Below are 27,780 nucleotides of genomic sequence, written 5' to 3' on the forward strand. Positions count from 1 at the left end.
GTGTAACGGTGGTTGTAGCTACAGCTGGAGGGCACAGGTGTTGCAGCCCAGTTGGGACAGGAGACCCCAGCTCAGCTGGAGCCACAGCCAGGGCTGGGTGCAGGGGTGGGGGGACACCCAGGTGGGGAGACATGACAGTTCTGCCTGCTTGTCCCTGGAATACAGAGCACCTCAGCAGCCCTGGTTGCACGGAGAGCATCTGCGCTGCGGAGACGCTGCTCACTCCCGAGACACAGACACTCGATCAGCACTAATTGTTCACCTCTAATTGCTTCAACTCATCTGTAAAATTCACAAGCAAACATTGGGCTGTACCTGAGAAGGTAAAAGATCCTGCTAGCGCTCCCAGCCTCATGCTGCCCACAAGTTTATACTACTAAATTCAAGCTTGAGTGACAGACAGGTATGATTCCCAGACTGCTTGAGGCAGGATTTAGATGAACTCAGGGCAATGTGTAATGTAGTCTCTCTGCTCTGTTCTACCTGCTGTATTTAAAAAAAAAAGAGTGAAAGAAAAACATTTTTTGTCATTTTCTCTATTAGAGTTTTTTCAGAGACATACCACCCCACCCCCTGACTCACGGCTGAGGTTGGGTTTCATCACTTAGGATCAACTTTACAAAAGGCCTGGGCTTTTTCTTATGCCTGTATAAATGAGCTTTGCTGAGATGAACAGCTCGATAATGGTGGGATGCAGTCAAAACATGCACGCTGGATGCAACTCATGTTTCATTTGATTGCAGCTGGAGTTGGGTTTAAAAGCTGCTTTTTGTTGTTGTTGGTTTGGATTTTTTTAATTTCAAATGAGATTGATCTAGGATTTCTTTTTGCTGTCTTCCCTATTATCTCCTGTCATACCCAATCTAACCTAAATATATGTAATTCAAGATGGATATGGATAATGAAATTCCACAACCAGAACACTCTTGTTTTTCCTTTTCCCAAAGAGACTACAGCGTGTGCAGAGCTGCAGAGAGTCTTTTCCTTGTTCTTGCCCTGGAATGCATTTTTTCAGCTCAAAGTCAGTTAGGATTCAAGAGCAGTTTCTGGATGACTCCCCTCTGTTATCATTAAATATCTATTAGTTCAACTTTTTAATGACGTTGGAATGATTAGCCCTGTTAGGCTTTCTGGCAGCGCTGTCAGCCCAGCAAAAGCATTATTTTTAAAGGTGCACATTAATGAAAGTGCAGTTGCAAATCTAGCGGTGACTATGGCACTGGCATGGCAGGGGCTGCCACACATTCCAGGCTGGGATCACGGTCACCTTCAAGCTATAAAATATAATTTATTTTTTTATTCTAAGAAATGTTGTTTGTAGCTGTTGAAGTTAAAACACCTGAATATTGTTTTTATCTTGTGCATATTGCTGACAGAGTTCTGACAGGGATACAGCCACGTACTGCTGGGAAACTGCCCTGAGCTTCCAGGTCTCTTCCCCCCTAACAAAACAGCTCCTGAGGAGTCCCTTTGGTTTATCCATGGAAAACTCAAAGTGGCTCAGATCACTTTACTGAGGTTTTATCTTGCTGTGCATGCTGAAGTAGGTTTTTGGTGTAGGTTTTTTGCATCTGTGCTTGGTTTTCTTTCCTTATACTCAAGTACGTGCCGCTGCAAAGGAAGAAAAACCAGTAGTATCACACCCTTAACAACGTGCCCAATGTCAGCGATATAAACTTACAGGAGTGAACCTACTGCTGTAGGTTCCACCAAATCTGATCCCATCTTACACGTTTTACAAACTTTTTTAATCTGCAGGCACAGCTTCATGTTTCAGGTTTTACGGCCGCAGCCCCCCCTCTGTGGCGGGCAGAGGCTCCTTGCACAGCCACCTGCAAAAGTTGTGTATTTAAGGAATAGTTTTGAGGCTTTGTTGTCAGAGAGTGAAATTAAGGTTTTGGTTGTTGGCGGGTCAGGAGGGCACACACACGCTGAGCTCATACGGGGCCCTGTTCTGCCATGATTCTTCCTATGAGTTATTAGTTATTAAGCAAAGAAAGCTTAATCCAGCTCCCACAGAAAATCTCTCTGCAGTGGAGCGGGGATGTGTTAGCTTGGGGTGGTGGAACGAGGAGCTGCTCAGTGGTGTTTTTCCACTTGCTGCAGTTAAAGCTGAGGCTGTGGGTGAAATTCCTGCCTGGGCTCTACGGCTGCCTGTGTTATCTGGAATTTGATGCACTGGTGGTGTTACCACTCTTGGTGTTGGACTGTCCTGGCATGACCTAAAACACACTGTTCAGAACCAAATCCAGCAACTAGTTGTTCCCATTTCTACCAAATGATAAGGTTTTTATTGATAATTCATGTTTAATAAAAAGGATAAGACATGCTGTCTCTAAAAAAAAAAGCCTTTTTTGTGATGAGAGATGTCAAATCCTACTCATCTCCTTGCCACAGCATAGAGGATTATGGACAGCCACAGAGCCAGTTTTCAAGGCTGCACTTCACTTGACATTTGCATAGTTCGATAATGAAGGTTCATAAGTGTCAGAGGACAACTGAGTTGTGAGGGCAGCTCAGGGGAACAGGTGGGCACACAGAAGTTGGGGTCTGGTCTCAGTGGTTGGTGTCCCCCAGGGAGGACGTTCGGTAGGACCAGAGCAGGTCGGCTGGATGTGGCAGCCTCTCACATGGAACCAAGACTTGCACAAAAGCTAAAGTTCACCTGTGAAGGAAGAAGACATGAGTGGCACTGAGGAGGGGGCCTGCAGCCCCCAAGATGCTGAACAGAGTGTCCTGTGGAGAGGCATCCTGCAGTTCCCCTCCTCACTTTGAGGGAGCAGGAGGCACCTTTTACCTTGGAAAGTGGGAAAACGGAGATTCCTGGAGCATCTTCCTTCAGTTCTTCCTCTTTGGCAATTTTGGGGCATTTTGAAAATGCAGGAAGGGATTCTAAGTCCTGGTGCTGGGGCACTGTGGTGCTCTCCCACCATCTCGGCAGGGTGAAGGGGAGGGTCCTCTCTCCCCACCAGGCTCCCACTCGTGCCCCTGCAGCCACTTGCACACAGACACTTGCTGAGTTTCATCTGTGGATTTTTGCTGAAGTTTTCTTTGGGCCCAATACAGCTTTCAGGCAGGACTCCTATGTTAGCCCTTGAAAAAACTCCAGTTTGTTTCAATTTATCATTTGCCTGACTATGGCAAGAAGAACCTGGCTCGGGTTTCACCACGCAGCTCTCCAGCTGCACAAGTTGTTCATCACAGGAGCTAAAGTTGAAGCTTCACCATTTGGACCTTTTTCATTCTTGTTTTTTTCCCTTCAAACTCTTAATTAGAGCTTGTTATGAAGTCACGTATCTCTTCTTCCTTCTCCTTTTTCTGGCGGGTTTAATTCCTGGTTGTGATGGAGCTTCTTGAACATAATGCTTGTTATTAGTTTTGGATATTTAATTTGTTTTGCTTTTCAGGCAAGTTCCACTCTTGCTGTGAAGCAGCGCAGAGGCAAATGCCAGTTGGCAGTGGGCATGCTGCCTCTACAGGCACTCACTTTCCTGTCCCAGTTCAGGGTCTGCTCCCCTCTGGAGCTCCAGAACCTCCAAGGACAGCTGGGAGATGAGGTTTATGTCTTGCTTGGGGTAGATACCCATGGCATGGGGTCCAGCTGGTGCATGAGCAGCAGTGCAGAGCTTTGTGGGTGCTGGTGTAGTCCACTAGGGAGCAATACAGCTTTGAGTTCTTCTGTTCCATCCCACCATCCCATGCAGAGTGGGTCCTCCACTCGGTCCTCCTGCTTGCAGCAGTGTGGGGCAGAGCAGGATCACTGGGTGCCTTCCCCTGTGGTGGGAGCTGTGAGTTCAATACAGACTCAGAGTAGCATCTCTCACCTGCCCTAAGCTCTGAATTTCCCAGGCAGTAGTACAGCACCTGTGATGTTCTCCAGAGCTCTCCTATGCACAGGGTTTCATTGGGTGCAGTGGAACACAGCTCCTCTTTGGGGCAGGTTGAGTGTGTGCTGGCAGCTGGTGCCTTTGGTCCTGCTCAGCGGCTGAAGTGTCACTTTTCCCCCCAAAGTGTAACTTCAGTTAACCCCCCCTGGATCCGGGGGTGCTGGAGGGGAGCAGGGGGGTGCAGGCAGGGTGGTGTAGGACTGGCCAGGGCAGGGGGATGGCTGGGGTGTTCTGAGCACGGCCCCCGCTGAGCTCACAGGGAGGCGTTTTCGCTATTATTGCAATTATTACAACTTCCTGAATAGGTCGAAGGTCGTTCATAATTCACGCTTCTGTCATCTTTACACATGCCAAATGCAGTCTATTAAGCATAAATAAAATTTCAAGTGCCTGACCAGGAAAAGTAAACTGGGATTCATAACAATGAGGCCTTATTCATCCATTTAAAAGTAAATTGTGTGTGTTCCTTTTCCCCCCCCCCCCCCCCCACTCCTCCCCTTTCCCTTTATGGCTTTGCAGTTTGGGAGCTTTTATTTCTGTTCGGTAGCACAGATCTCTGACCTGCAGTGTGGGCAGGCACAGAGGGCTGATGAGCCAGGCCTCCCCCAGCTTCTCCCCACCTTGGACCCGCTGAACTTTGAAAAGTGTTTCCAGATCTGGATCCGATTTTGCTCTTCCTATATAAACTGCAGTCACACACCGCTGATCCCAGGGCATGTGAAATGTGCATCTGGACTTTGCTTTTATTTTCTTTTCCCCCCTCCTCCCATTGTTCCTCTCCTGTGCAGTAGCTCTTCCTATACTCTCCAGGCAGACTGGTGCACACTCAAACAGGTTAACCCAAAAGAGTTGGGTAATGGAACAGGCTCAGTGGGCTGCAGAAGTGCTATCCAGAAAATTAAAATCTTCCGTATATTACAGTCCAGTGAGGACTGTGCTAAGAAATCTTCAAACTTTGCAATCGAAACATCCATTTATTCTCTGTGAGCATTTTCTAATACAAAAAAATACTGCCCACAGTAGCGGTGCTGTTGTTGCAAAGCTTGGGCAGCCTGAAGGAGACCTTTAGGGATGGGGGGAATTGATGAGCTTTCTTATCTGAGGGTTGCAGGACCCCCCCATTACCAGCCCTCAGTAGGCTGTTGCTACCTCAAAATTTGGGTAACACAGTTCATTGCAACAGTTGGCTTCTCACTTTTTCTCAGACTGGATAATTCCAGGAGGTTTTAGGTAGGAAGAGTTAGAAAAAAGCTTTTCATGTAAAACAGTATCTTAAAATCAGATTAAATTTGTGTGCATGACCATTTTGGTTTAAATTTCAATATGTTTTGTTTTAGATTCTCACTGCAGCACAAATTGATGTAAAAACTGTTAGTGCAGGTGGTTTTCTTTTGGACATACAGACATTAAAAAAGCTATTTTTAATAATAATTAAAGTTAGTATTACAATAACGTGAAAATACTGGAGCTGGAAATCTGCCACTTGGCTCTTGTTTTGGAGAGCATTAGGTCTGAGATTTAAAATAAAGATACATCACTCAGCCTTAAACATGGAGTTTTTTGGAACACTCAGTCCCATCTCCCTGCTGAGGTTTGAGGGGTCTGTCCAAGGAGTTTCTGATGGGTAGTTTGATCATCTCTCCTATTTTTAAACACCAACACAGACAAGACAACTGGCTTTAGAGTTTACTCCCTCTTTAGGGATTTGCCCACAGCTGCAGGAAAGATGCAGCATCGTACCAGCACTTCCCAGGGAGAAGGGATGCTCGGCAGTGCAGCATTTGGTGAACAAGGCCCTCTTTATGCCCCTGTACAGTCCATGTGTCCTCACTTTGCAGTGAGAGGTGAAAAGGTCTATGAAAACACCTTTGATGGGACAGGAAAAATACCAGAGAAGGCTTCGCTGTGGTTTTTGTTCACGCCTTCGTGTGGAGGAACCACTGACCTTGGAAGAACAGCTGCATTTACCTGACTGTGGCACAAAACCTTGGAGCAGAAACAAGTCCTGGGCAGAGCAGAAGCTTTGGCACAGCCCCTCTGAGATGGTGGAAGTCCCCCCTGGCCGTGCAGTGGTCCTGATCCTGCTTCCACCCCAGCAGGGAGGTCTGCAGAAGTCTCTCTGGTCAGTGGGAATGTATTATCCCACATTTTATTTCCACCTAAAGCCAGCCAGCAACCAAGTTTATCTTCCACAGATCCGACTGCAGCTTCCTTTTCAGATATGTGGAGTCCGTTATATTTCTGGAAGAAAAAAAACCAGTTTTCAATACAATTTATCTCAATAAATGGAAAAACAAGCATCTCTTACAGAAAATGTTCACTGGATGTGGCGCTGTCATCAGGTTTATTTGCAGGAGGTAGAAGTTGGCTTCACTCGAATGTGGTTTGGTTTTTGATAAAATGAGCCATTTTCTCAGCACCATCCCCATGTGCTTCAGCACCAAGGGTGACCTGGTCTCCAGAGGGGATTGTGGTACCAGACCTTCGTTCAGACAAGAGATACACATACATGAGGAGATACACACAAGACCCTGTTATGGTTCTCTTGGCCTTCAAAATACTCAGTGGAGGGTGAAATACCCTCGACAAGAAATAGAAATGGGAAGCCCAAGCAACCCTAGCTGGTGTTTTGATGAAGGTGGTGTGGAAGAGGAGATAATTCTGTGCATAAACTACTTCTCCTGTTTTTTATAGGGAAAATTGGTCATAAGCAGGGGATTGTGGCACAGGTACCTTGTGCCTGTTGTGTTTTGTCAGCACTCCTGTCACTTGGCGAGGGGGTGAGCACTGGAGTGGTGGGATGAGATGCCCCAGGTGTCTCCCCTGCTGCTCCCTGCACCCTTCTCCAGACTGGCTTTTGGGATGAGGTGAAGAAAAAAAAAAAGAAATCCGAGGAAATGCAACTTAATTTGTTATTTTTAGGCATTTAGCCTGTATCTGTGGGCATAGCTTGTGCAGAAAGAAACCATTAGGCTATACGGCCACCTCCTGGAGGACACCGGTATTTGCTGGCTGCCGGTGATGTCGGTCCATGTGCAAGTGGGCAAGGAGAGCACCCACAAACACCTGTGTCAAATGCATCTGTGTGATGTTAAAAAAGGGAGGGCTTTTCCTGCCTTTCTCCCAACGCACTGCAGTGAGTGTTGAGAGTTAAGAGTTGGGAGCAAAACCTTTAAAAATACATTAGTCTGAGAAAATGCGAAGGCGTCACTTTTTTAGCGTAGGAAATAGAGCTGTCATGTGTTTTTGTTTAACGAGGCCCGAGGAAGTTACTAATATTTATTTGAGCTGCTTCGTGGAGCTTTTTAGTGCTCTTGACGTTTCCTGCTGAGACAGAAAGCAGCCAGATGCATTTTGGGCATTTCCATTCGGTAAAGCCTCGTCGTGCTGGTGTGTCCCCCCTCTGCTGCATGGACCCAAGGCAGGATGTCCCCTTTGCCCCCTCCACAGCCTCCTCACTCCCTGATGGGCTCCTTCTCACAGCGCAGTATCACCCCTATGAGGGGACCAGGTGTCACTGGCCGTGGTCACCACCAGCAGCTTTGGCTGCTCACCATGTTTCTTCATCCAGGACTGATTTTTCCTTTGATTTCCATTTGAAGTTAAGGACTAACCAGACTCATTGGTTTGCATAAGCCTCTCACCTTGCAGCTCTCTGGACTGTGTAGTTAGTTGGAACGGGGAGCTTGATGTCTGTGGCTTAACCAGCGTCATCTCGTGTCTGCTTTATGGAACCATTAAGGTTGGAAAAGCCCTCTAAGATCATCAAGTCCAACCATTAGAGTTCCTTTAGTGCCTTTTCCCAGTGCAACAGGAGTTCCCCTTACAAGGATCACTTGGGGATGTGTTTTAGGGCCGGTCTGTACATGTGTTTGGTATAACTCAACAGACAGGCAAGTTGCTGGTGATCTCTGCAATCATCACACAGCTCATTTTGCAGCAGGGGCTGTTGAAAGCAATTACCCTTTGGGGTTGGAAGGAGCAGACCTGCTGTAGTAGGTGGGCACCTCTCCAGCGGGAGCACCACAACTAGTCACACAGTTTTGGTCTGTAACACTCACCAGCAGTGGTTGATGCCTCTTTGCCTGTTGTGTTGCTCATGTTGCTTTCTCTTTTTTTTTGTTTTTATTTTTCTTTCCAGATATTCTACAGAGTGGTAGCAGATATTGAACCAGGAGAGGAGCTCTTACTGTTCATGAAGAGTGAAGATTATTCACATGAGACAATGGCTCCGGACATCCACGGTTAGCCTGTTCTTACTGTTTCATCTAATAGAAAGTATTGCTGAAGTTAAGCCAAAATTTAGGAAATTTCTCCTCTCTTGGAATCCTTTTGAAATCTGGGATGGCTTTACTGCAGCCAGGGAGGAGAGCTGGACCATTGTTGTATTTTTCCATCTTCTGCCCTTCTGTTTCTGATTGAAACTTGCCTGTTTTGTGGGTATTGCTAAAGAAGAACAGGGGTCCATGTCCTTATCTCAAGGCAGTGCTGCTCCTGCCAGGCATGTATGGACCCTGATTATATGTTATTTTTTGTCACTTAGCCAATCAACTGTTACCTTGAAAAGAGAAAACCACAGAATCACAGAATGTTCTGAGTTGGAAGTGACCCACAAGGGTCACTCAGTCCAACTCTTAAAATCTCAGACTGTTAATGTTGCTGTCACTTGTGAGGATGTTTCAGCTGTTCTTCCTCCTCGTGCATATCTGATACTCATCCCACACGCAGATTCTGGGTCTGAAACTCCTGAGTTGTTGCTCAGATTTGTTCCCCACCTCCAAAAAGCTCCTTTTGCTGTGCTGCCCGTCGGGCAGTGGGTTATACAGCCAAAGTGGGAACAGGGTGTAGGATATCTGCTTGGTGCCCAGTAGGTTGCAGTTTATGCCAACAGGGACATTTTACACATTCCCAGGGATTCAAGAACCATACACAAGGGGTTTTCCCAGGGCAGGAAGTATCAAGGTCTGCACTTTCTTCACTGTCTGTACATTTAAAGCAGTATCTTTTGTCCTCTTAAGAAAAAGGTGGGGATCATTCCCATTTGGGTTTCTGTTTGTTTTTCTTCCCCCAGTGGTAACTTTGTTTAGTTATTGCTAAAGATGTGCCCCTTTTCAGCATAGTGTTTTCCCTGCCTAGTCCCTTACGGTCAAGTAGCTATTGTATAAATGACACCAGAGGAAATCTCTGCAGTCACATGCAGGAGTATGTCCCACAGGGCAAATTTAGAAGCAGACTGAGCCAAAGTGTTGCTCATGGACAGCCAAGAACAGAACCCCTATGACACTTTCTCTGGATCAGCTCAGCTGTCAAGTAGCAACCAAGTACATACATTGGAGACTTCAGCCAGACTTCTCAGTGCCTTTCTGACTCAGAGCCTCTGGGCATTTATATCTGGAACCAGACCAGGGTGTCTGGCTCCTCATGTGGGCCAACAGTGGAAAATCCGGCAGCAAAAGTCATGGGATGCTCTTTTCCAAGTTTGTTTTTGGAGTTTTCTTCAGCTAATCTATTCTTTTGCAGGAATTGCTAACTAATGGAATGCAGTGTTCGCTCCAAAGTAACACTCTAGTGATCTTCTACACTCGTTTGCAGTAGGAAACATGTTAGGACCGGTGTTAAGGAATTTAAAGCAAGAACCTCAACTTCATGTTTCTCTGCTTTACTCTGAACAGGATTGAGTGCTGTAGAAAAACTGATGAAAATGAAGGGACTTCTAAAAACTCTACACCCTTTGGCTGTTTTAGATGCTGGTGTTGTGTCCAAGTCAGTCTCTTTCATTCAGAAATGCAGAGACCGGCAGCCTCCACGGGATATCCACCTGTGTAATTCCATTTAGGATGATATATAAAAACACTGACTTTCATCCTAAGCCAGGGACTGAATTAGGGATCCCTATGGAATGTCACCTAAGTGGTTAACACATAGTATTGTAGAATTAAAGCCATTATCGTAAAACATTTTTAGGAATCCTTCTCTCTTTCGAGGTTCTTCTCTTTCTCACTGAATAGCTCTTCGTTTAGCCACACCATCATCCAACTCCTGATGGGAGAGTGCTTAAAAATGAGTGAAAACTGATGTGGTTTCCCTGTGCCCAACCCACTTGTGTTCCAGAGGAGCGCCAGTACCGCTGCGAGGACTGTGACCAGCTCTTCGAGTCCAAGGCGGAGCTTGTAGACCACCAGAAGTTCCCCTGCAGCACCCCTCACTCTGCCTTCTCCATGGTGGAGGAGGACTTCCAGAAGAAGCTTGAGAATGAGAATGATCTTCAGGATGTGCATGAAATCCAAGAGTGTAAAGAGTGTGACCAAGTGTTCCCAGACTTACAAAGGTAGGAGAAGATGCTTAAAATTGTACACGAAAATTCTTGAATGGCTTCAGCTGGATCATGCAGGGCATCAGCAGGGCAGAACCTGATCCATTCATCTTCTGTAAATACCAAAGATGAACAAGGTATCTATGGCAGTTGGTGTTTTACGGTATAAAAAGCTATGGAGTCTCAATGAAGCAGGAATTTGACCCATGTGCTAAAAGTCCTTAGTGTGGAACTTAAATTAAGAATTGGATCTTTTTAGACAATCAGATCTGTAGCTTCCATGAATTGGGCTAGTTGCAGCAAAACCACAGGAGTGCTTATAGTTCAAATCAACTAAGATCTGGGCTCCTTATTTTTATGGAGAAATAATTTGGAACATCTCTGAGTGGTGTTCACTGATGTTACCAATTTTATCTTTGCAAAAAGGCCATTTTAATTAGAGACAGGTTCTAGGTGTTAATATGTATGTGCCTATAGGTTATTATTTATTTATAGCCATATTGTCATGAAATACTGGTGTTCATTGTTTTCTTGAATTTATCTGTCTTTTAAAACAGATAGATAAATGCATGCATATGTACCCTAAGTACACATAGAATATAAATAGAAAGTACAATTTTAATATACTGAAGATCATTTACATATTTTGTATCACTATTGTTTTTGTTATTACTTAAAATACCATATGGCAATGCTGATTAACAACAAATTTTGCCAATTACTGAAAGATATTGAGAGTACACGGGAACTTGTGCAGCACATCCCTCCCAAATTCACATCTTAGTGCTTTCTTGACCAGGGAAAGTTAACCTCAATGTTTAATAGTAATGCTGAGTTATCTCAATAACAAAATCCTGGGTCAGATGTGATGAGACAGTGCATTTCCCAGAAGGCTGGTTGATAACAGCAGCAGACCTGGGCCAGGGTCTTGGCTTTCATCCAGAGTCTGTAGCACCATTCCCACACTCCCATAGTGTCTCTTTTCCTTTCCATGTTCTGTGGACACACCTGAAGTGCCTGTGAACTGCCCTTTTTGGGCACAGCAGTGAGTTTGTTTGCATTGCTTAATAATCATATGCCTTTAATGCTCTTAAATGCTGACTTGTCAATTTAGAGTATTTTGTGTGTTTCACAGAAATCCTCACTAGTGCACGACTCAGGGGGTTGTGGTGTCTCTTAGAGGTTAACATGGATTTCTGCATGCCCAGATAATTACTCCTGGATACTCCAGGTGCAAGATGGAGCCCTCTCTCCCAAAAGACACATTCCTTTGCTCCTCTTGGTGCAGCGGAAGTGGCTCAGCATCATGTGGGGCATCTTGGATCAGCATTAATCGTGTGACCTGATCCTTACACTTCCAAAAAATTAGTGACACTGAAATTAAAACGTGATGTGCCAAGCATCTCTCCCCACATATTAGGTCAACCCCACTGAGCAGGCATTTGTGCAGACAAAAGGTCTTGTTCACCCACTGATGTTGAGCTGTGTGTGACTCCACGTGTCTAATTTTTAGTCTGAGTGATTGATTTGAAGGGACTGATGGAGGCAGATCAAGTCAGAAGGATTTCCAGCAGCTTGGATGAGGCAGGACTCTGATCCATAACATTTTTGTATTTGCGAGTTATTTGGTGTTAGAGTCCTTTCCTCCCTATGAGCCATAGGATGATGTCTAACATATGGGAATCATTGATGAAATGTAAATTTAGCTTAAAATATTAAATATTGAAGAGAAAGGGCAGAAAACAAAGAGCGAGTCATCATAAATAGATGGGCAGTACTGTGAGAAAGAGTGAAAAATGAGAGAGAATGCAATCGCTCTCTGAACTCTTGAATTATTGAAAGGCTCATAACACCACAAAGACAGTTCAAAGCAAAAAGTGCCAAAGTGTGCTATATCCAGATTACATGAAACAAAAGCCCCAAATGAGCCATGCTTGAGGGGTTGAGTAAGTACATAGAGAAATAGCTGAGCAGGAAGATGAAGATTTTGGGTCCAGGAGTGCCCAGTGCTGATGGCCCATCACAGAGCTGTGGCCAAGTCAGGGAGCTGGTGCCAGAGCCAGAGACAAGAATCTCTCTGGGCCTTGTGGCAAATTTGTACACCAATGCATGATGGAAAGTCAGTTACTATAAAAGTATTAGGAAGAGAAGGCAGAATTTTTTTTCCCCAAAGGAAAGAGAGGGGTAGAAGAGCACCCGCAGTGTGAAAGTATTTTCATTACCTTTGGCTGAGGATGGAGGTTGCTATTTGCTCTGCACACCCCAAACGAGACTGTAACCCCAGTAGGTTTGTCACTGATTCAGCAGAGATCAAGGGGAACTTCATGTGAGAGTAAGTTTATCCAGGTGGGCATTCTGGGCTAAAACTCAGTTTCCAGTGGCTTTTTCTGTGGACTTACTCTTGGCATTATGTAGTGATCTTTCCTCAAGCAGAAGTGTGAGTTATGACTCTGTTTGTGACCAAGAAATGCAGGTGTTTAAAAATACGTTTACTACAAATGAATAATAAAAATTCAGACACAAAAATTAATTCAAAGATGTGCAACAGTAATTAGGTGGACATTTAATATCCTACTAATAGGCAGAATAAAACACTAAGAAATGAATGACTAAACAACTACACAATTCAACAGAGTTAATAATAACCATCAAGAATAAGTTCAGTTGTAGTGTGCCATATCTAGAGGCTTCTCAGACTCCTCCTGTCCTACTCCAGAGGAGTTATTGCTCATCTGTTCTGCTGCAAGAAAAATTGACTCCCATCAAAGGAGTGGATTTATGGCAGGTGGTGGGATCCAAGGTGTGTTTACAGGGAAAGTCATAAGGTAGAAATAATTCAGACTGCAGGGTAGAATTACCAGAGTGAAATACTGAGAGGTGTACAAAATAATCTCCTTAGGGAGTGATGGCAGCAGCATCTCCTGGAGCATTTGCAAGTGGCCTGGCAAAACATGAGAGGATGTGTTATTCTGATATGGAGGAGGAGTTCTGCCTCCTGGCCGGGGTGAGCCTGGTGTTCAAAACATGTTTCTGTCAGGATTGGGCCTTTGGGGCTGTTTAATTTTTTTTTTTTTTTTGCTGTAACCAAGTACTCTGCTCTCTCCTCTTCCTATAAACCACTGATAAAGCCACGTGTGTGACCTTGCTGAGTGCCCTGTTCCTGTTTCCACAGCCTGGAGAAGCACATGCTGTCGCACAGCGAGGAGAGGGAGTACAAGTGTGACCAGTGCCCCAAAGCCTTTAACTGGAAGTCCAACTTGATACGTCACCAAATGTCTCATGACAGCGGGAAGCACTACGAGTGTGAAAACTGTGCCAAGGTACAGTGAATTTGTAGGCTGCCTGGCACTTCTTGTGCTGCTGGATGCATGGGTGCATGGAAGTGGGGATATCCAGGGCTGGGGTGCAGGAAGGTTCAGGGTTTCTGCCATGCTCCAGATGGTTTCTTAAGGGTTTATACTTCTACTTTATAAATACATTATTTTTATGCCCTTTTGGTTTGGAAATGGCTGTGGAGTCTGAAATGAGTGCTGATGCAGGAGGCTGAACACCCTCAAGCTCAGGGCTTGGCACCCTAAGGGGATTGGTGGGATGTAAGAAGGTCATTGAAAGGCACTGAGGGGCAAGAAACCCCAGGGCAATACAGGGTGGAGAGTTCCCCAGGCTGTGTTCCAGCTGTTGGGACCAGAAGCTTCAGGACACTGCTGCAATATGCATCAAAATAAGAAATAACTGGGCTCCAGCACAGCTGAGTGCAGCTCTCATCTCTGGAGCATCTCCCATCACTTTCCTGCATTGAGCTTCCTGTGTGGATTATTTGTATAGGATGTGGTGCTCTACATTGCTTTTTATCAGATTCCCAAAGCTTGGGCTTTCTGCATGAAAATGTAGATTTTAGGTAGATTTGCTGCAGTAATGGGAATTTTATATTGAGCTAATGCTTTTAAGTAACCAAGCCCTGGTTTCTAGGACTATGTCATGTACAGGATTTCCTGCTGTCACACACTCAGATGTTGACATAAAGTATTTCTATTGCAGTAATGCTTAGAGGTTTCAAGCAGCCGCATTTTGACTCATTTTCCATGAGGTCCCTGACCTCAAATGTGCAATGACAAAGTCAAATGCATCTGCTGCAAAGGGGTTAACAGATCCACCCAGTACTTGGCTGATCCTGGGAAACTGAGGCCCCCTCCTGCAGGCACAGCTCCCACTGATGCCCATTAGTGAGGTTTTAAATTGTAAATGCTCTCAAAAATAGCTCCAGGGTTTGAATTTTAAAATACTCTTGTAATAACTGGCTTCTTCTGCAGTCAAGTTTCTTGGTTAATCAGTACTCATTTCCTAGCAGGTTTTCACGGACCCCAGCAACCTTCAGAGGCACATTCGTTCCCAGCATGTTGGGGCTCGTGCTCACGCTTGTCCAGAGTGTGGCAAAACCTTTGCCACTTCTTCAGGCCTCAAACAGCATAAACACATCCACAGCAGTGTCAAACCTTTTATATGTAAGTTCTCAACGTCTTTGATTGTGTGTTGTTTGCTTTGCCGTAAAGCAGCATGAGCTGGAAGCAGGAGCTTGTGTTCTGCTCCCTCTGAATTGCCCACCTGTGTCACAGGGTCTGTGAGTTACTGAATGAGTTCTGGCTTATTTGTGGTCCAATGCAAAGAGTTATTTTCATGTGATTTTTCCTTTTCAGACAGACACTGTATGCTGTATAAATGTACCTGTTTTCCCTGGGGTGTTTTTCCATGCACAGATGCAAAGCGAGGAGTGGGATTTAGTAAAAAGAAGCAGTGCCAGCCTCGGAGGCTGCAGCCTCATTGCTTCACACTCTGCTGAGCTGGCTGCTCCCCTTCCTGCTTTAAGAGTTAATTTTGGGCCACAGAGCCTCCACAGCTGATGCCATGACTTTTACTGGAGTTGGAAAACAAACCTCAGAGGCAGTGAGTTTGAGTTGGACCAGTTTACTGTCCTCCTTGAGGCTCCTTTGCATGCCCCAAGTTTAAGTACTAAGTTGAGCTATTAGATCTTTGCCAACAGCTGCTCCAGCAATAAAACTCGCCTTGGATGTGACCCTGACTCTGTATTGGGCTTAAATTGGATCCTCAGTGTCTCATGTGTTGTGTTTGCTACTGAGCCAGACCCTACTTGATAAAGGTGCAGGTTCCTTTCTCTCCCTTTCACTGGGAAAAGCACAGGCAGAAAACACTTTAAAAATGTTCTTGGTACTGCTACTCTCCACTACAGCCTCTTCATGCACCTGCTGTGCCTCACAGGTACCTTGTGACCACCTCCCCTGCTTGTCCCTTAAGCCTCTTAATCTTTGCTGCTCTCGACAATAATTTACATAAATATTGACACCATACCTGGAAAAACCACTGGCCACAAGCTCATATAATTTCTCAAGAGAAGGTGTATTGTCTTAAACATCTAATTTGTGCAAAATCTATAGCCTGCTTTTGGGTTAATAATACTTTTGATTTGGACTCCTTCAATGAGAAAATGTATAAATTGATCCAATGATAAATATCACTAATAATTTTTAAAGCTGATTCCAAGTTCAGTGATTACATTTAATTAGGAAACAGTAAATTTTGGTTAGGTGTGGAGTCTTCAGATAGTCCTATTGCAACATTTTACATAAAAGTCTCCGAGTGACACCTCTCACACATGAAATAATCTCTCAAAGACTCTGTGTTACTATTTATTCTAATAAAACAAAAGAGCAACTGGTACTTCACATGTACAGTGTGAGGGATGAAACCCTGTTGAGCAACCCACAAACAACAGCCACGTAATCGCAGAACAAAAGGGTTTGGAGACCACATGTTTGGTCAGCTTTGCCAAGCAATGAGAGGGAGGTAGGGTCACCTAAAGCAGATATCTGTTTTCCACCAGAAGGCCACACACCATGATTCACTTGTACCAGTCTGTTTATGGCAACTGTCTCTTATTACAGTGCACCGCCCAAGCTTGAGTGAAAACTCACCAACACTAAGGTAATTATTCACTGCCTTCACAAAATCTCCAGCCTCCCCAAATAGAAACCACATGCCATAATAGACTGAACATATTCAAAATAGTACTTACAGTAATTTTTTTAATAAGCAGAAAATACGCAAACTCAACTACTGGCTAATTTGGGGCCCAGAGACAATGGTGGTGCAGACTGTGCGTAGGCGTGAGATTAATTTTTGCAATCTGGGATCCAGACTGGGAGTTGTTGTTAAACCTGGGGTCTGTAGAGCAATAAAAGCCACAAGGAGGGAAGCTTCTCTTACAAGTTAGTTGCTTAAAAGTATAGCATTGAGATTTAAAGTGTGTAATAGGAGAAATCAAGTCCCGCTTCTGTTGCTTTGATACATGGAAGCAATTAAAGTTGATAACCATCCTCCATCTACTGAAGTTTAAGTCATGTAATGAAAAGGAGGTAGATCTTGTAACACAGACAGGAGTTCTGGCTCCTGGGAATATCCACGGAGGTGGAGGTGACACAGTCAATATAGACAGTCTCCTCTGAAGTCCAGGGGCATTGGGTGTACCCGTCACTGATGGTGTGATCACCCAGGCTCCAGGTGACAGTCTCCAAGAAAATAACTATTCCATGGAGTAGTAGCTTTCACCTGGGCCCAGAATTTCTCTGCCAGTCTTTAGAGCCTGTGGATTAAACAGAAAATTGTTAAAAGCAAGAGGCACCTTGAGGAAGCAGCACCTCATTAAATAGTTCCAAATAACTTCAATGTTCAGAAAGGTAAAATCTTTGGTACAGCTGCTAATGCTTTGATTGAGATTGTAATAATAAATACTTACATATTTTAATGGTGTTACCATTATTGGTTGAATTTAGTTTTAAAATTGAGATAAAATGCATTTAGTCAAATGATTGATTTGCATCTCCCTTAATAGTTTGTAAGGATATCTCTCAATTCTAAGTGCATATTTTTGCTTTTCTCCAGAGCAGAATATTTCTTGATTCTCTTGACTTTGGAATGTATTAATGGCGAATAATAATTTAATAATGTCCCACTTCTCTTTAAGAGGGAACTTCTCAGACTTTAGGAAGACTAAACCAATGCTAATACTCCCCTTTTCACCCCCTTGCCACTCCAGCCTACCTGAGCAAAGCCTTGTCTTTAATAAAGCCATGTCAATAAGAAGCAGACTCTCAACACAATGTGGTAAAAGATCAAAAGTTCGTAAAACATGATTCCTTTTTAATTCAGTATTAGCCTAGCCTTGGAAATACATGCATTTGAGATTCTTTTTTTGGAAAAGTATATATGGTCTATTCTGCTTTACACACGGAGAGTTGACCCATAATATTCAAGATGAAGCTTGTGCAAAATACGACACTTGTGTCAGCATTTTGGTCAGTTGAATTTTGGTTTCTGTGATCAATGGGTTGGGAGCAGGGGGAGCTTACTGTGTAAAACCTCAGCAGTGAAGGTAAGGGGACTGATCCTGTACCCTGAAGAAGTTTGGAGGTGGGAGCAAAAACCTCATGCCTGCAATTGGGCTAAAAATAGGAGAAAATAGCAGAAAAATCAGAGCTTCATACTGCAACAAATAAACAATAAATAGTTCTGTATTAAATAAAAAATTTTTCTATGTTAAATAGGCAAATAGTTTTAAAAAATGACAGAAAGTACTTAAACAGGAGGAAGAAAGCATTTTTGAGGAACTAGAATTTTCTCTCCTCATACTCCATGCCTCTCTTTTTTGTTTCTCCTCCATATTTTTTCTTCTACATTTTTCATGATATTTTTGATTTTCTCTCTTTTATTTCTTGCGTCTCCTTGTGAAAGAAGATTTCCAGCAGGAACAGTGACTGATACACAGCAACAAACATTCTTCCTGGATTACTGCATTGCAAATTTCCTGTCTTTGGGCCCAATTCTGCACTCCTTACCCCCCGAACTGTCCCAGGGATATCAGTGGGATGTGAGCAGGGAAAACGGGTGGCTGGGGCAGGATCAGGCCCTGGAACAATAGGAGCATTGTTGCTGAGATATGAAGCAGCCTGCTGAAGAGGTAAACAGTTGAGAGATGACAACAAGTGGTCAAGTTTCTCAAGGGCAGAGATTTGGAGGAGCAGGAAGGTTAGTGCAGGCCCCGGTGAGAGTGGAAGTCAGAGGACGTGATTGCAGTTCATGGGAACCAAGAGTGCAGGATGGGATACATTCAATTCAGTTTCCTTTGCAGGCTTAAAATAGAGCCATTGTAAATTATGTCAGACTGTCTCAAATCATGAAAATGATTGTTAAAAAGGCCTCAGAATACACAATGTGTATTGTTGTGTGGCTTTGATGTGTGAAAGATGAGAGTTTATGATATAACACAAATTAAATAAAAATAAAGCAGCCACATGCTTCTTCCTGGCTGGGAAAAAAAAAAAAAGGATTATTGCTTGCTGATAATCCTGCTGCCTAGTTTTTGAACAGGGCTGGAGCTGTTGCTGTTAGAGGCAGAGTTTGCAAGGAAATCCATCAGGCTATTACTAAGCATCAGACATGCAAATAAATACAGATTCATTCTTAAATTAGATTGGTTTTGAAATACAGTGTATTTTGTCATGTGCAATGACAAACAAGCAATACTAAGACTAGTAAAGTTCATTAAGATGTGGAATTTAGAGTAACAGCATCTCAGGTACCTGTAAGGACTATGCATTGCACAAATAGAAATGCTTTGGACATATGAGAGTGCTTGACTGAGGTTACTCAGGGGCTCACCTAGACATCCATGAGGTTAAATTTTTAATTGTAACTGGAAAGAAATGTTGTTTGTTAACAAGGTTATATGTGGAAATACCTGGTTGTCTCCTCCTTCATCTCTTTCCTATCCTCATGGTCTTGCAGACTGAAAGCTCTGTGAGGCAGCTTCATCTCTATCTGGTCCTGCAAATATTTATTTTAATGACTAATTTCCACGTGGGAATAGTGCCATGAATGGATGTCATTGAAGACACCTGTGCCCTCACACAGGAGCACTGTGGGTTCCCACAGGGTCACAGCACTGTGGCTCATGGTGGGGCTCTGGGGGCTGGGGCAACACGGGATAACGGGACCGAATGTGCAACCCTGCAATGCAAAGAGCAAACAAGGAGAGTGTGTCTTCTAGTGGTTCCAGACCTTTTCTGGTTTGTTGGAGCGGGTTTTGATGCTGTCTTTAGATGTGTCTTCCTTGCTTTGGAGAGTACAATAACTTTTGTACATTTGTGCAACCAGACTTCTCGCTACGGTTTCCTCATTGACATTTGGTGGGTAAAAAACTGGTGTTATTTGCACAGTTTTGGGGGTGGGGGCAATCACCATAAAGCCTGAGATGTGTTGTTGTTGTTGTTTACATACAGGTGAGGTCTGCCATAAATCCTATACTCAGTTTTCAAACCTTTGTCGTCATAAGCGCATGCATGCTGATTGCAGAACCCAAATCAAGTGCAAAGACTGTGGACAAATGTTCAGCACTACGTCTTCCTTAAATAAACACAGGAGATTTTGTGAGGGCAAGAACCATTTTGCAGCAGGAGGATTTTTTGGCCAAGGCATTTCTCTTCCTGGAACCCCAGCTATGGATAAAACGTCCATGGTTAATATGAATCATGCAAATCCGGGCCTTGCTGACTATTTTGGAGCCAATAGGCATCCTGCTGGTCTTACCTTTCCAACAGCTCCTGGATTTTCTTTTAGCTTCCCCGGTCTGTTTCCTTCAGGCTTGTACCACAGGCCACCTTTGCTACCTACTAGTTCTCCTGTTAAAGGACTTCCGAGCGCAGATCAGACAAACAAAAGCCAAAGTCCCCTCATGACAAATCCTCAGATACTGCCAGCCACCCAGGATATTTTGAAGGCACTAAATAAACAACCATCAGTAGGGGAGAATAAGCCAGTGGAGCTTCAACCAGAAGGGTCCTCTGAAGAGAGGCCGCATGAGAAACTCAGTGACCAGTCAGAGAGTAGTGACCTTGACCTTGACGATGTCAGTACCCCCAGTGGCAGTGACCTGGAAACCACCTCGGGCTCTGATCTGGAAAGTGACATTGAAAGTGAGAAAGAGAAATTTAAAGAAAATGGTAAAATGTTCAAAGACAAAGTAAGCTCTCTGCAGAGCCTGGCGTCAATAAATAATAAGAAAGACCACAGCAATCATTCCATTTTCTCACCATCCTTAGAGGAGCAGACTGCGGTGTCAGGAGCGGTGAATGATTCTATAAAGGCTATTGCTTCTATTGCTGAAAAGTACTTTGGTTCAACAGGACTTGTGGGGCTGCAAGACAAAAAAGTCGGAGCCTTACCTTACCCTTCCATGTTTCCCCTCCCGTTTTTTCCAGCATTCTCTCAATCAATGTATCCATTTCCTGATAGAGACTTGAGACCGTTACCCTTGAAAGTGGAGCCCCAATCACCCAGTGAACTAAAGAAGACCCCAAAGGGAAGCTCTGAGTCTCCCTTTGACCTCACCATAAAGCGTAAGGAGGAGAAGCCACTTACTCCCATCCCCTCAAAGGCAGCAGCCCCCTGTGCAGCCAGCCAGGACCAGCCTCTGGATCTCAGCATGGGCAGCCGAAGTCGAGCCAGCAGCACAAAACAAGCTGAGCCTCGGAAAAACCACGTCTTTGGAGAGAAGAAGGGAGGAGACCTCGAGCAAAGGAAAGCCTCGGAGTCCTCTTTGCAGCATGCCAGGCCCACCCCGTTCTTTATGGATCCCATTTACAGGTAACAGGCTGTCTGCTGCCTTTCAGCATCCTTTGGGACAGGCAGCCAGGTCTGCCAGGGCCACAACCTGTCCCCTCCTGGTGTCCCTGGAGGCACCATCCTAGTGCTCAGACATTGGGGGCCCCAGTCTGTATTTTGACCTGCACATCCCATCTCACATCCCAGCTATTCCCATCCAGCCCTGGGGCTGGTAATGCTGCAATTAGCAAGTCTTCATGACTGTCCTGATTGCTGTGAGTTATTAGTTTAACCTGCATAGCTTGGCATGCAGAAATTGAATAGATTTCTCTTACTCATAAACAAATTGGCATCAATATTGAATGTTTATATATTTGGTGGGTATTTGGCATCACTGGTTTGCCCAAAATGCGTTTTCTTCTGAAATGCTGCCCACTCTGGGTTCCCCTGGATTTGACAGTGCATCTCTCCAGGGTGCCTGTTGGACTCCACCTTGCCAGTTCCTCTTGAATTCAGTAGGAGTATCTCATAAGTACAACACTGGTCCTAAGGTGTATTAAATACATGAAAACTGAGAGTGATTTCTGCCCTTTTTACCATTATTTGAGGAGTGGGTTGATTTCTTCAGGCATTTCATTCATGGAATCGGGCACAGCATCCTTATGTGATAGAGCCTCCCCAGTAGGCTCTTTAAGCATAGAATCATCATAGAATGGTTTGGGATAGAAGGAACCTTAAGGATCATCTCATTCAAACCCCATGTCATGGGCAAGGACACCTTCAATTGGACCAGGTTGCTCAGAGCCCCATCCATGACCTACCTGGTGAAATCAGTAGGAACCTTGTTGTTGGCTTCGGCAGGTGCACAGAGGCACTGTCAGTGAGCTGAGGTCTTAAAAACCAGTGGTAAAATCCAGACATCTTGGTGTTTCCCAGTAGAGCTGAGATGGATCTCACTGGGATCTGAATTTCACCTGCATCCTGTGTACATCAGCCCCCTTGCCCTTTCTGCTCATATATCTGTTACCACCCAAAGTTGTGCATCTAAATTAGTTTAGAGGAATAGTAGCCATAAAAATATTTGCCTGTAATGTAAATGACTGATTTTACAGTCTATTGTTAAAAAAAGAAGGTTATTGCCATGTAAATTATGTTAATTTATTACTTTATCTGTAAAAGGAATGCTGTGGGCAAAGTTTTTGGAGAATGCTGGTGCATAAGACAAGAAGTCTGCCTTATAAAGAAACAGGATATGGTGCTGTTTACTGAGATAGTTTTATTCATGCCGGATTGATATCTGTATTAGACCGTAGGTTTTCTTTGCATCATATGCATTTAAAATGCCTCAAGCAGCGGAAATAATGATCTGTGTTTTATGGCCCTGCATTACAAACTAATTAAATAGCATTACAAACTCCCCTGCCCATGGCAGGAGGGTTAGAATGACATGATCATTAAGGTCCCTTCCAACCCAAACCATTCTGTGAGTCTACAATTCTGTGATTCTAATGAAATCTGAATAAATCCTGGCAGCATAGCACGAGGCCTTCCTTGGCCATGAGTTACAGCTATATATGGACCAACAGGATCTGTCTCTTGAATCATACACATCAATAACAGAAAAAGCAAAAGCCCCAAATATGCACAGTGTTTCTGAATTATCCATGCTGTGTTTTGCTGCCTCAATGCCCACAGGTGGATCACTGTGTTTGCTGCTGGCACCTCAGATTCAGTGTGTTCCTACAATCCCACCTTTTCCCTCATGCACAAGAGGGGGTTTTACGTGGTGACCTTGATGTCCTGCATGGGCAGGCGAGAAGGGACCCTGGCTCAAGGCTCTGTTGCCTTGAATTCCTCTGAATTGAGAACACACTCTGTTGCCTTATTTCCTTATAAAAGTGCTTGGCAGTTTATTATTGCTTCCTGTTAGAATTATTACCAATCTTTTGAAATGTATTATTCCTTATTTATATAGAATTATTCACTATATAAATGGTATCATCTCCCTTTAATGAAAATTCACAGCCCCCACCCCAGTAATGAGTTGTACACAGGAATCGAGACTTGACTGTCCTTCCTTATCTTGTACCATTATCTCTGAGAAAAAAATTACTTGATGTAGAACTGACTATTTTAAACCTGACTAGCTGTATGATTATTATTATCTGAGACTGATTCATCACAAGCAAATCTAATTTTAACATTTACAGAGTAGAAAAAAGAAAGTTAACTGACCCACTGGAAGCTTTAAAAGAGAAATACTTGAGACCTTCCCCGGGATTCTTGTTTCATCCACAAGTAAGTATTTTGGGAATTCTGGTGTTGTAAACAAGCCTGTTGATGCTTCAAAGCAGGTGCAGAGAAATGAATGCAGTCTTAGTCATTTTTGGATTTCCTAAAACACACAGTTTTTGCTGGACCATTGTGGTGGAAAAGCGTAAGCATTGTTCTGAGCTTCTTGATGTTTTGCCGATGAAACAACATGTTTTGATTATAGAGGAAGCTGATTCTAACTACATGTATCTTTTAGAACCTGTTCCCCCAAACCATAGCATAGCTACCAACCCTTGCAGCTACTGGTGTCTTCTTCAGCACTCCCGTCCGTGCTCTGGGCGAGTAGAGTCAGTTTTGACTGTGAGAGGTCAATGTAGATTCAAAGTAGGGCCAGCAAAGCTGAGCATCCCAGTTGTCAAGGGATTTTATTTAAGGACTCCCATAAAAGAGATAAAACTTTCCACCCAATGTTTTCAAGTCTCATAATGCAAATGCTGCATCTCATCTAGGCAGCTGTTGTGGGCTATAGTGTGTGCAGTGACTGTGTGGGCTACAGCTGAAGATATGCTGTGTGGGGGCTGCTCTCTTGTTCATAGACCACAATCCTGAATAACATCTAGGAGGGTGTCCCTAAAATGGTGTAACAAGTGCTGTGTGTATGTAGTGTAGGAAGAGGATCTGTATGCAAACTGTCTTGCTTTTCTCCACCAGCACAACAACATCATGTTATCTTCCTCCGCCTTGCTCAAGGAGATTTGCTAAAAAATTACATGAAATAAAATGCTCTGTGGTATTTGCAAATTTGAACCCCTTGCTGAATGTGGGCCCTTTCATTTTAGTAATGACACCCTATACACATCTTGTGTTTTAAGCACACAACCATGAGCTTCTCTCTCTGGTTCAGCTTGCTCTGAATTCTGGGACAAACCACCCCAATAATCTGCCACCACTTGCTTTCTTTTTTTTTTCTATTAAGTCCTAAGTTGTTTGAGTATGTGCTGAAATATGGGACTTCTGGAGAACTGGGAAGAGCAGCTGATGGCAATATATGGTTGCAGATGCACAAACATAATGCTGCAGCATGGGTGGAGAGTGCAGAAAAACCTCATTCCAATTTCAATGTCTGAAGAAAGTGTCAGATCTAAGTATTAAAGTATTTAGTAGTATTTATGTGCTATAAGTATTTATAGCATTATATAAGTATTTACAAGCCTAAAATAAGTATTTAAGATGTATTAAAATTGCTGAGAATTTATGTGCTGGATTTAATAGCAGCTCAACACCTGCTGCCGAGTTACCTTAAGTAAGGTAAATTTGCCCTCAAGTGGGAAAACAAGTAAAAATTCCCATTTCATAGTATGTAGTACTAATGGACAAACAGGAGCCCAAACTTCTTTGTGTCCCTGGTGTAAAACTAGACTGGCTCCTCTCCATCAAGTGAGTTACTCTGTTAGAACATGTAAGGGGCTGTAAATTGATAGTAAATTATTTAAGTGAGGAATTTTATGTACTATATTGATGGAAAAAAACAGTATTATTTTGCTTAGTGCTCTCTCCAACTGTTCAGAAGGTGTAACTCAGTGTGGTTTGGTGCAATTGAATTCAGGGGGCTCTGAAGGTGTCACAGGTCAGTCTGATGCCAGTGTTGGGTTGGATGGTCAGTAAGTGGGAAAGGGGCTGTTGAGGGAAAATTCCCAGTGAGGAGTTTGGCTGTGGTGGACAGGGAAGGAGTTGGATATTCTGTGCGGTGTTGTCTGACTCTGAGTTCCCTGTGGAACTGGGAGTCAGCGAGGATGCCGTAGAAGTGCAGGTGAAGTGAAGACATTGGGCGTTTTCCTGTTAATGGGCAGGATGTTGGGATTTCACCCTTCCTGTTTTTGCACAGAGAGTTGGTTACATCTCTTGGTGCCTGAGGAAGGTCCCAGTGCTGTCAACAAGTGCATCAGTGTGAGGAGGAGGTGTCGGTGCCACCTCCCCGTGGCAGGGCCAGCACAGGAGGGGCAGTGCCAGCTGCTGTGGCAGGAGGGAGGGCTGGCTGTGCACCTGCCTTGCTGAGCCCCCTCCTCCACACTTCCCACTTTGCAATAGAATAAAAACCCATGGTAAAGCCTGGCTATTGTTTTGTCACTTACCTGACTGAGAGGGATGATGTCTTAAACATGGTGTGAGATGGATCGATACAAAGGTCAGGAGTGTAACAGGCACTCTTAGTACATTGTAAAAGAAAACTAAACCACCAGCACATGTCCTGTCAAAATAGTACATGTCAAAAAGTGCTCTCTTTCAAACTTTAATTGAAAGGAGCCTCCTGTTTGCAAAGGCAGAATCTGGCTCAATATTTATAGAGGACTGGGGAATGGCAGAAAAGCTGTTTTTCCTTTATAGTCCTGTTCACCCCTGTAAAATTACAGGTGGAGAGTGCTCCACAAGTTTTCATTTTCTTCTGGCAGGATTTATCCTTATAAAACATCTCCAGAATTACTGTTTGTGTCCTACAAGCTTATGTTTCTGTAGGTGAATTTATTCCTGAAAATTGCCATCTCATGAAGGAAGAATTTCTTTTTTTTTTAACTGGGTAATACGACAGCAAACAGATGAATGTTTCAAATAGGTTTCTGAAGTAGATCTTAAAGACACAAGCCCCGTAGTCTTTATCCTGTCCCTGCCTGGCAAAATTCCTTCCAGTGGCAGTGGCCAAAAACTATTAAAATTAGATAATTTAATGGCATTTCACAACAATTTTTCATTATAAGGATTGCATTTTTAGGAAGATAACACCTCCCCTGCTATAAATAATTCGGAATAACATTTTAATTAGTATCTTTAAATAAAATCTTAGGAAGTAGATTGATTGCAATCAGGGTTCCAACGCAGGAATAATATGTTGTTTTTGTTTCAATTTTGCTCCCAGTTCCAATTGCCTGATCAAAGAATTTGGGTAAGTTCATTGCTTCTATTTTTGATTTAATCACTGTGAAATAAATTGCATAAGAAAAATACAATATGAAAGATAACTTACCACTCAATTATGGAGCATGCCATGCTTTCCTACAGGGTGTTGTAGCTGTAGCAGATAAATAATCCTCTTATGTCAAATTGGCTTTATTTTTACGTATCTGATCCTGCTGCTTTTATTTGGCAAAGGCAATGGGAGCTTTACCTGAGTGAAGGTTTCAGAATGCAGTCTTTGTTTATATGTGACTGAAATTGTTCCAAGCCATTTCCTTCAGAGATTACAGGGAAATTTTCGGGCTGAAATCTTGCTAGATTGCAATAGTTAATAAATATTTAATCTGCATTAAAATACAGAGCCTCAGAGGACTTCATGTTTCTCTCTTGCCTTGACTTCAAGTGGGAGTTAGTCACTTTAATAGTCACTTTAATAGTCATTTTAATAGCTTTGAAATGTGGAGCTTAATTGCTCATTGCGGTGCTTAAAGTAGGAATAAAGCACCCATTTATTTGCTTTGTTTAGGTCAAATTTGTCCTGTGTGTCTACTTACATCATCCCCCTTACACGAGCAGGAATTGTGTTTTTAGTACTATGGGATAAATTTGAGCCTGGTCTTCTGTTTTTATAAAGCGTTATTTTTAATATGTCTAAATTGTTCATGAAAAAAATAGAGAGCTACAGCAACTGCTTTTGCAGATGCAACTCAAATAACACCGTGTTCTGCTCTTGCCTTGCTGGCTCCTCCGCTGCAGCGCTGAACCCATAAATACTTGTCCCAGATTTTTCCCAACCTTTGTGCTTGGGAGGGGAGAGCTGGAGCCAGGCGGCTGCGGGTCCTGACTCACGCGCTCATCGCTCGCTGTGCGACGTGGACTCATTTCACAAGACAAAGCCAGGACTTTGCAGACTGAGCTCTGAGATCTTCATGTGCTCCTCCCCACATGGTGTGGGAGCCCCCAGAGGTGCAGCCCCTGCTATTGGGGGTTTATCCCTGCTCTCCATTCCATGCCAGCCTTGGTACACCTCAAAAGCGGTGATGGACCTTTGTGTACACATGGCTTTTAATCCCACTGTCTTCCTGTAAAACCATGGATTGTGCAGATGTAACAGATGCACTGGGACCCTGAGCTGGAAGGAACTGAGGCACTGAAGGACTCCTGCAAGCACCCATGGGTGCTGAATGAGCTCAGCAGGCAGAGGCAGTGTTAGATGCCAGACTTGGAGAGCACAAGAGCTGTTTTCCAAACACTGTCTTTGCTGTAGAGGGAATTGAGTGTAGGACCTGAAGGGGCTGTGGTAGAATATGTGATTTGCCCCAGGCACCCTGAATTCTCTGCTCTCAGGAAAGTGGCTCATTTGGGGGATATTTGGGAAGTTGAAAAACCCAGTGCAGTCTGTTCCTCCTGTCTGTTTTCCTTGACCTTGACTTGGTCCTCAAATTTCCATGATCCTGCTTCTTTTGTGAGTGTGCGTCCCCTGGCCATGTTCATGCTTTGAGCAGCTCCAGCAGAAATAGGTATTTAAAACATAAAGTGACTGAGCAGGATGCTGATTCATGGATGAATCTCCATCTTGAGAATTTTGAATATGTCACACAAGCCTTTCTATCTCAATTCCCAGTTGCATGTGACATATATTTCAAGATTATTTGAGATTGTTTTTCATTGTTTGGCAGGAACCCC

At 43.8% G+C, this 27,780-nt stretch overlaps 1 protein-coding gene across 7 annotated transcripts in view; it reads left to right on the top strand.

Annotated features, from left to right (window-relative positions):
- The window catches only part of MECOM (MDS1 and EVI1 complex locus), a 333,501-nt gene that overhangs the window by 289,266 nt on the left and 16,455 nt on the right, over window positions 1-27,780 (top strand). For 2 of the 7 annotated variants that reach the window (XM_071566409.1, XM_071566415.1), the window contains 7 exons: window positions 8,029-8,131; window positions 9,999-10,215; window positions 13,373-13,520; window positions 14,546-14,702; window positions 19,551-20,913; window positions 23,082-23,169; window positions 26,057-26,083. In XM_071566409.1, coding sequence (XP_071422510.1) covers window positions 8,029-8,131; window positions 9,999-10,215; window positions 13,373-13,520; window positions 14,546-14,702; window positions 19,551-20,913; window positions 23,082-23,169; window positions 26,057-26,083 — 2,103 coding nt within the window. The remainder of the gene's footprint in view (window positions 1-8,028; window positions 8,132-9,998; window positions 10,216-13,372; window positions 13,521-14,545; window positions 14,703-19,550; window positions 20,914-23,081; window positions 23,170-26,056; window positions 26,084-27,780) is intronic. The other 5 variants (XM_071566416.1, XM_071566412.1, XM_071566413.1 and 2 more) reach the window with 5 other exon arrangements.

Source organism: Pithys albifrons, chromosome 11, assembly GCF_047495875.1.
Source record: "Pithys albifrons albifrons isolate INPA30051 chromosome 11, PitAlb_v1, whole genome shotgun sequence".
Classification (NCBI taxonomy): Eukaryota; Metazoa; Chordata; class Aves; order Passeriformes; family Thamnophilidae; genus Pithys; species Pithys albifrons.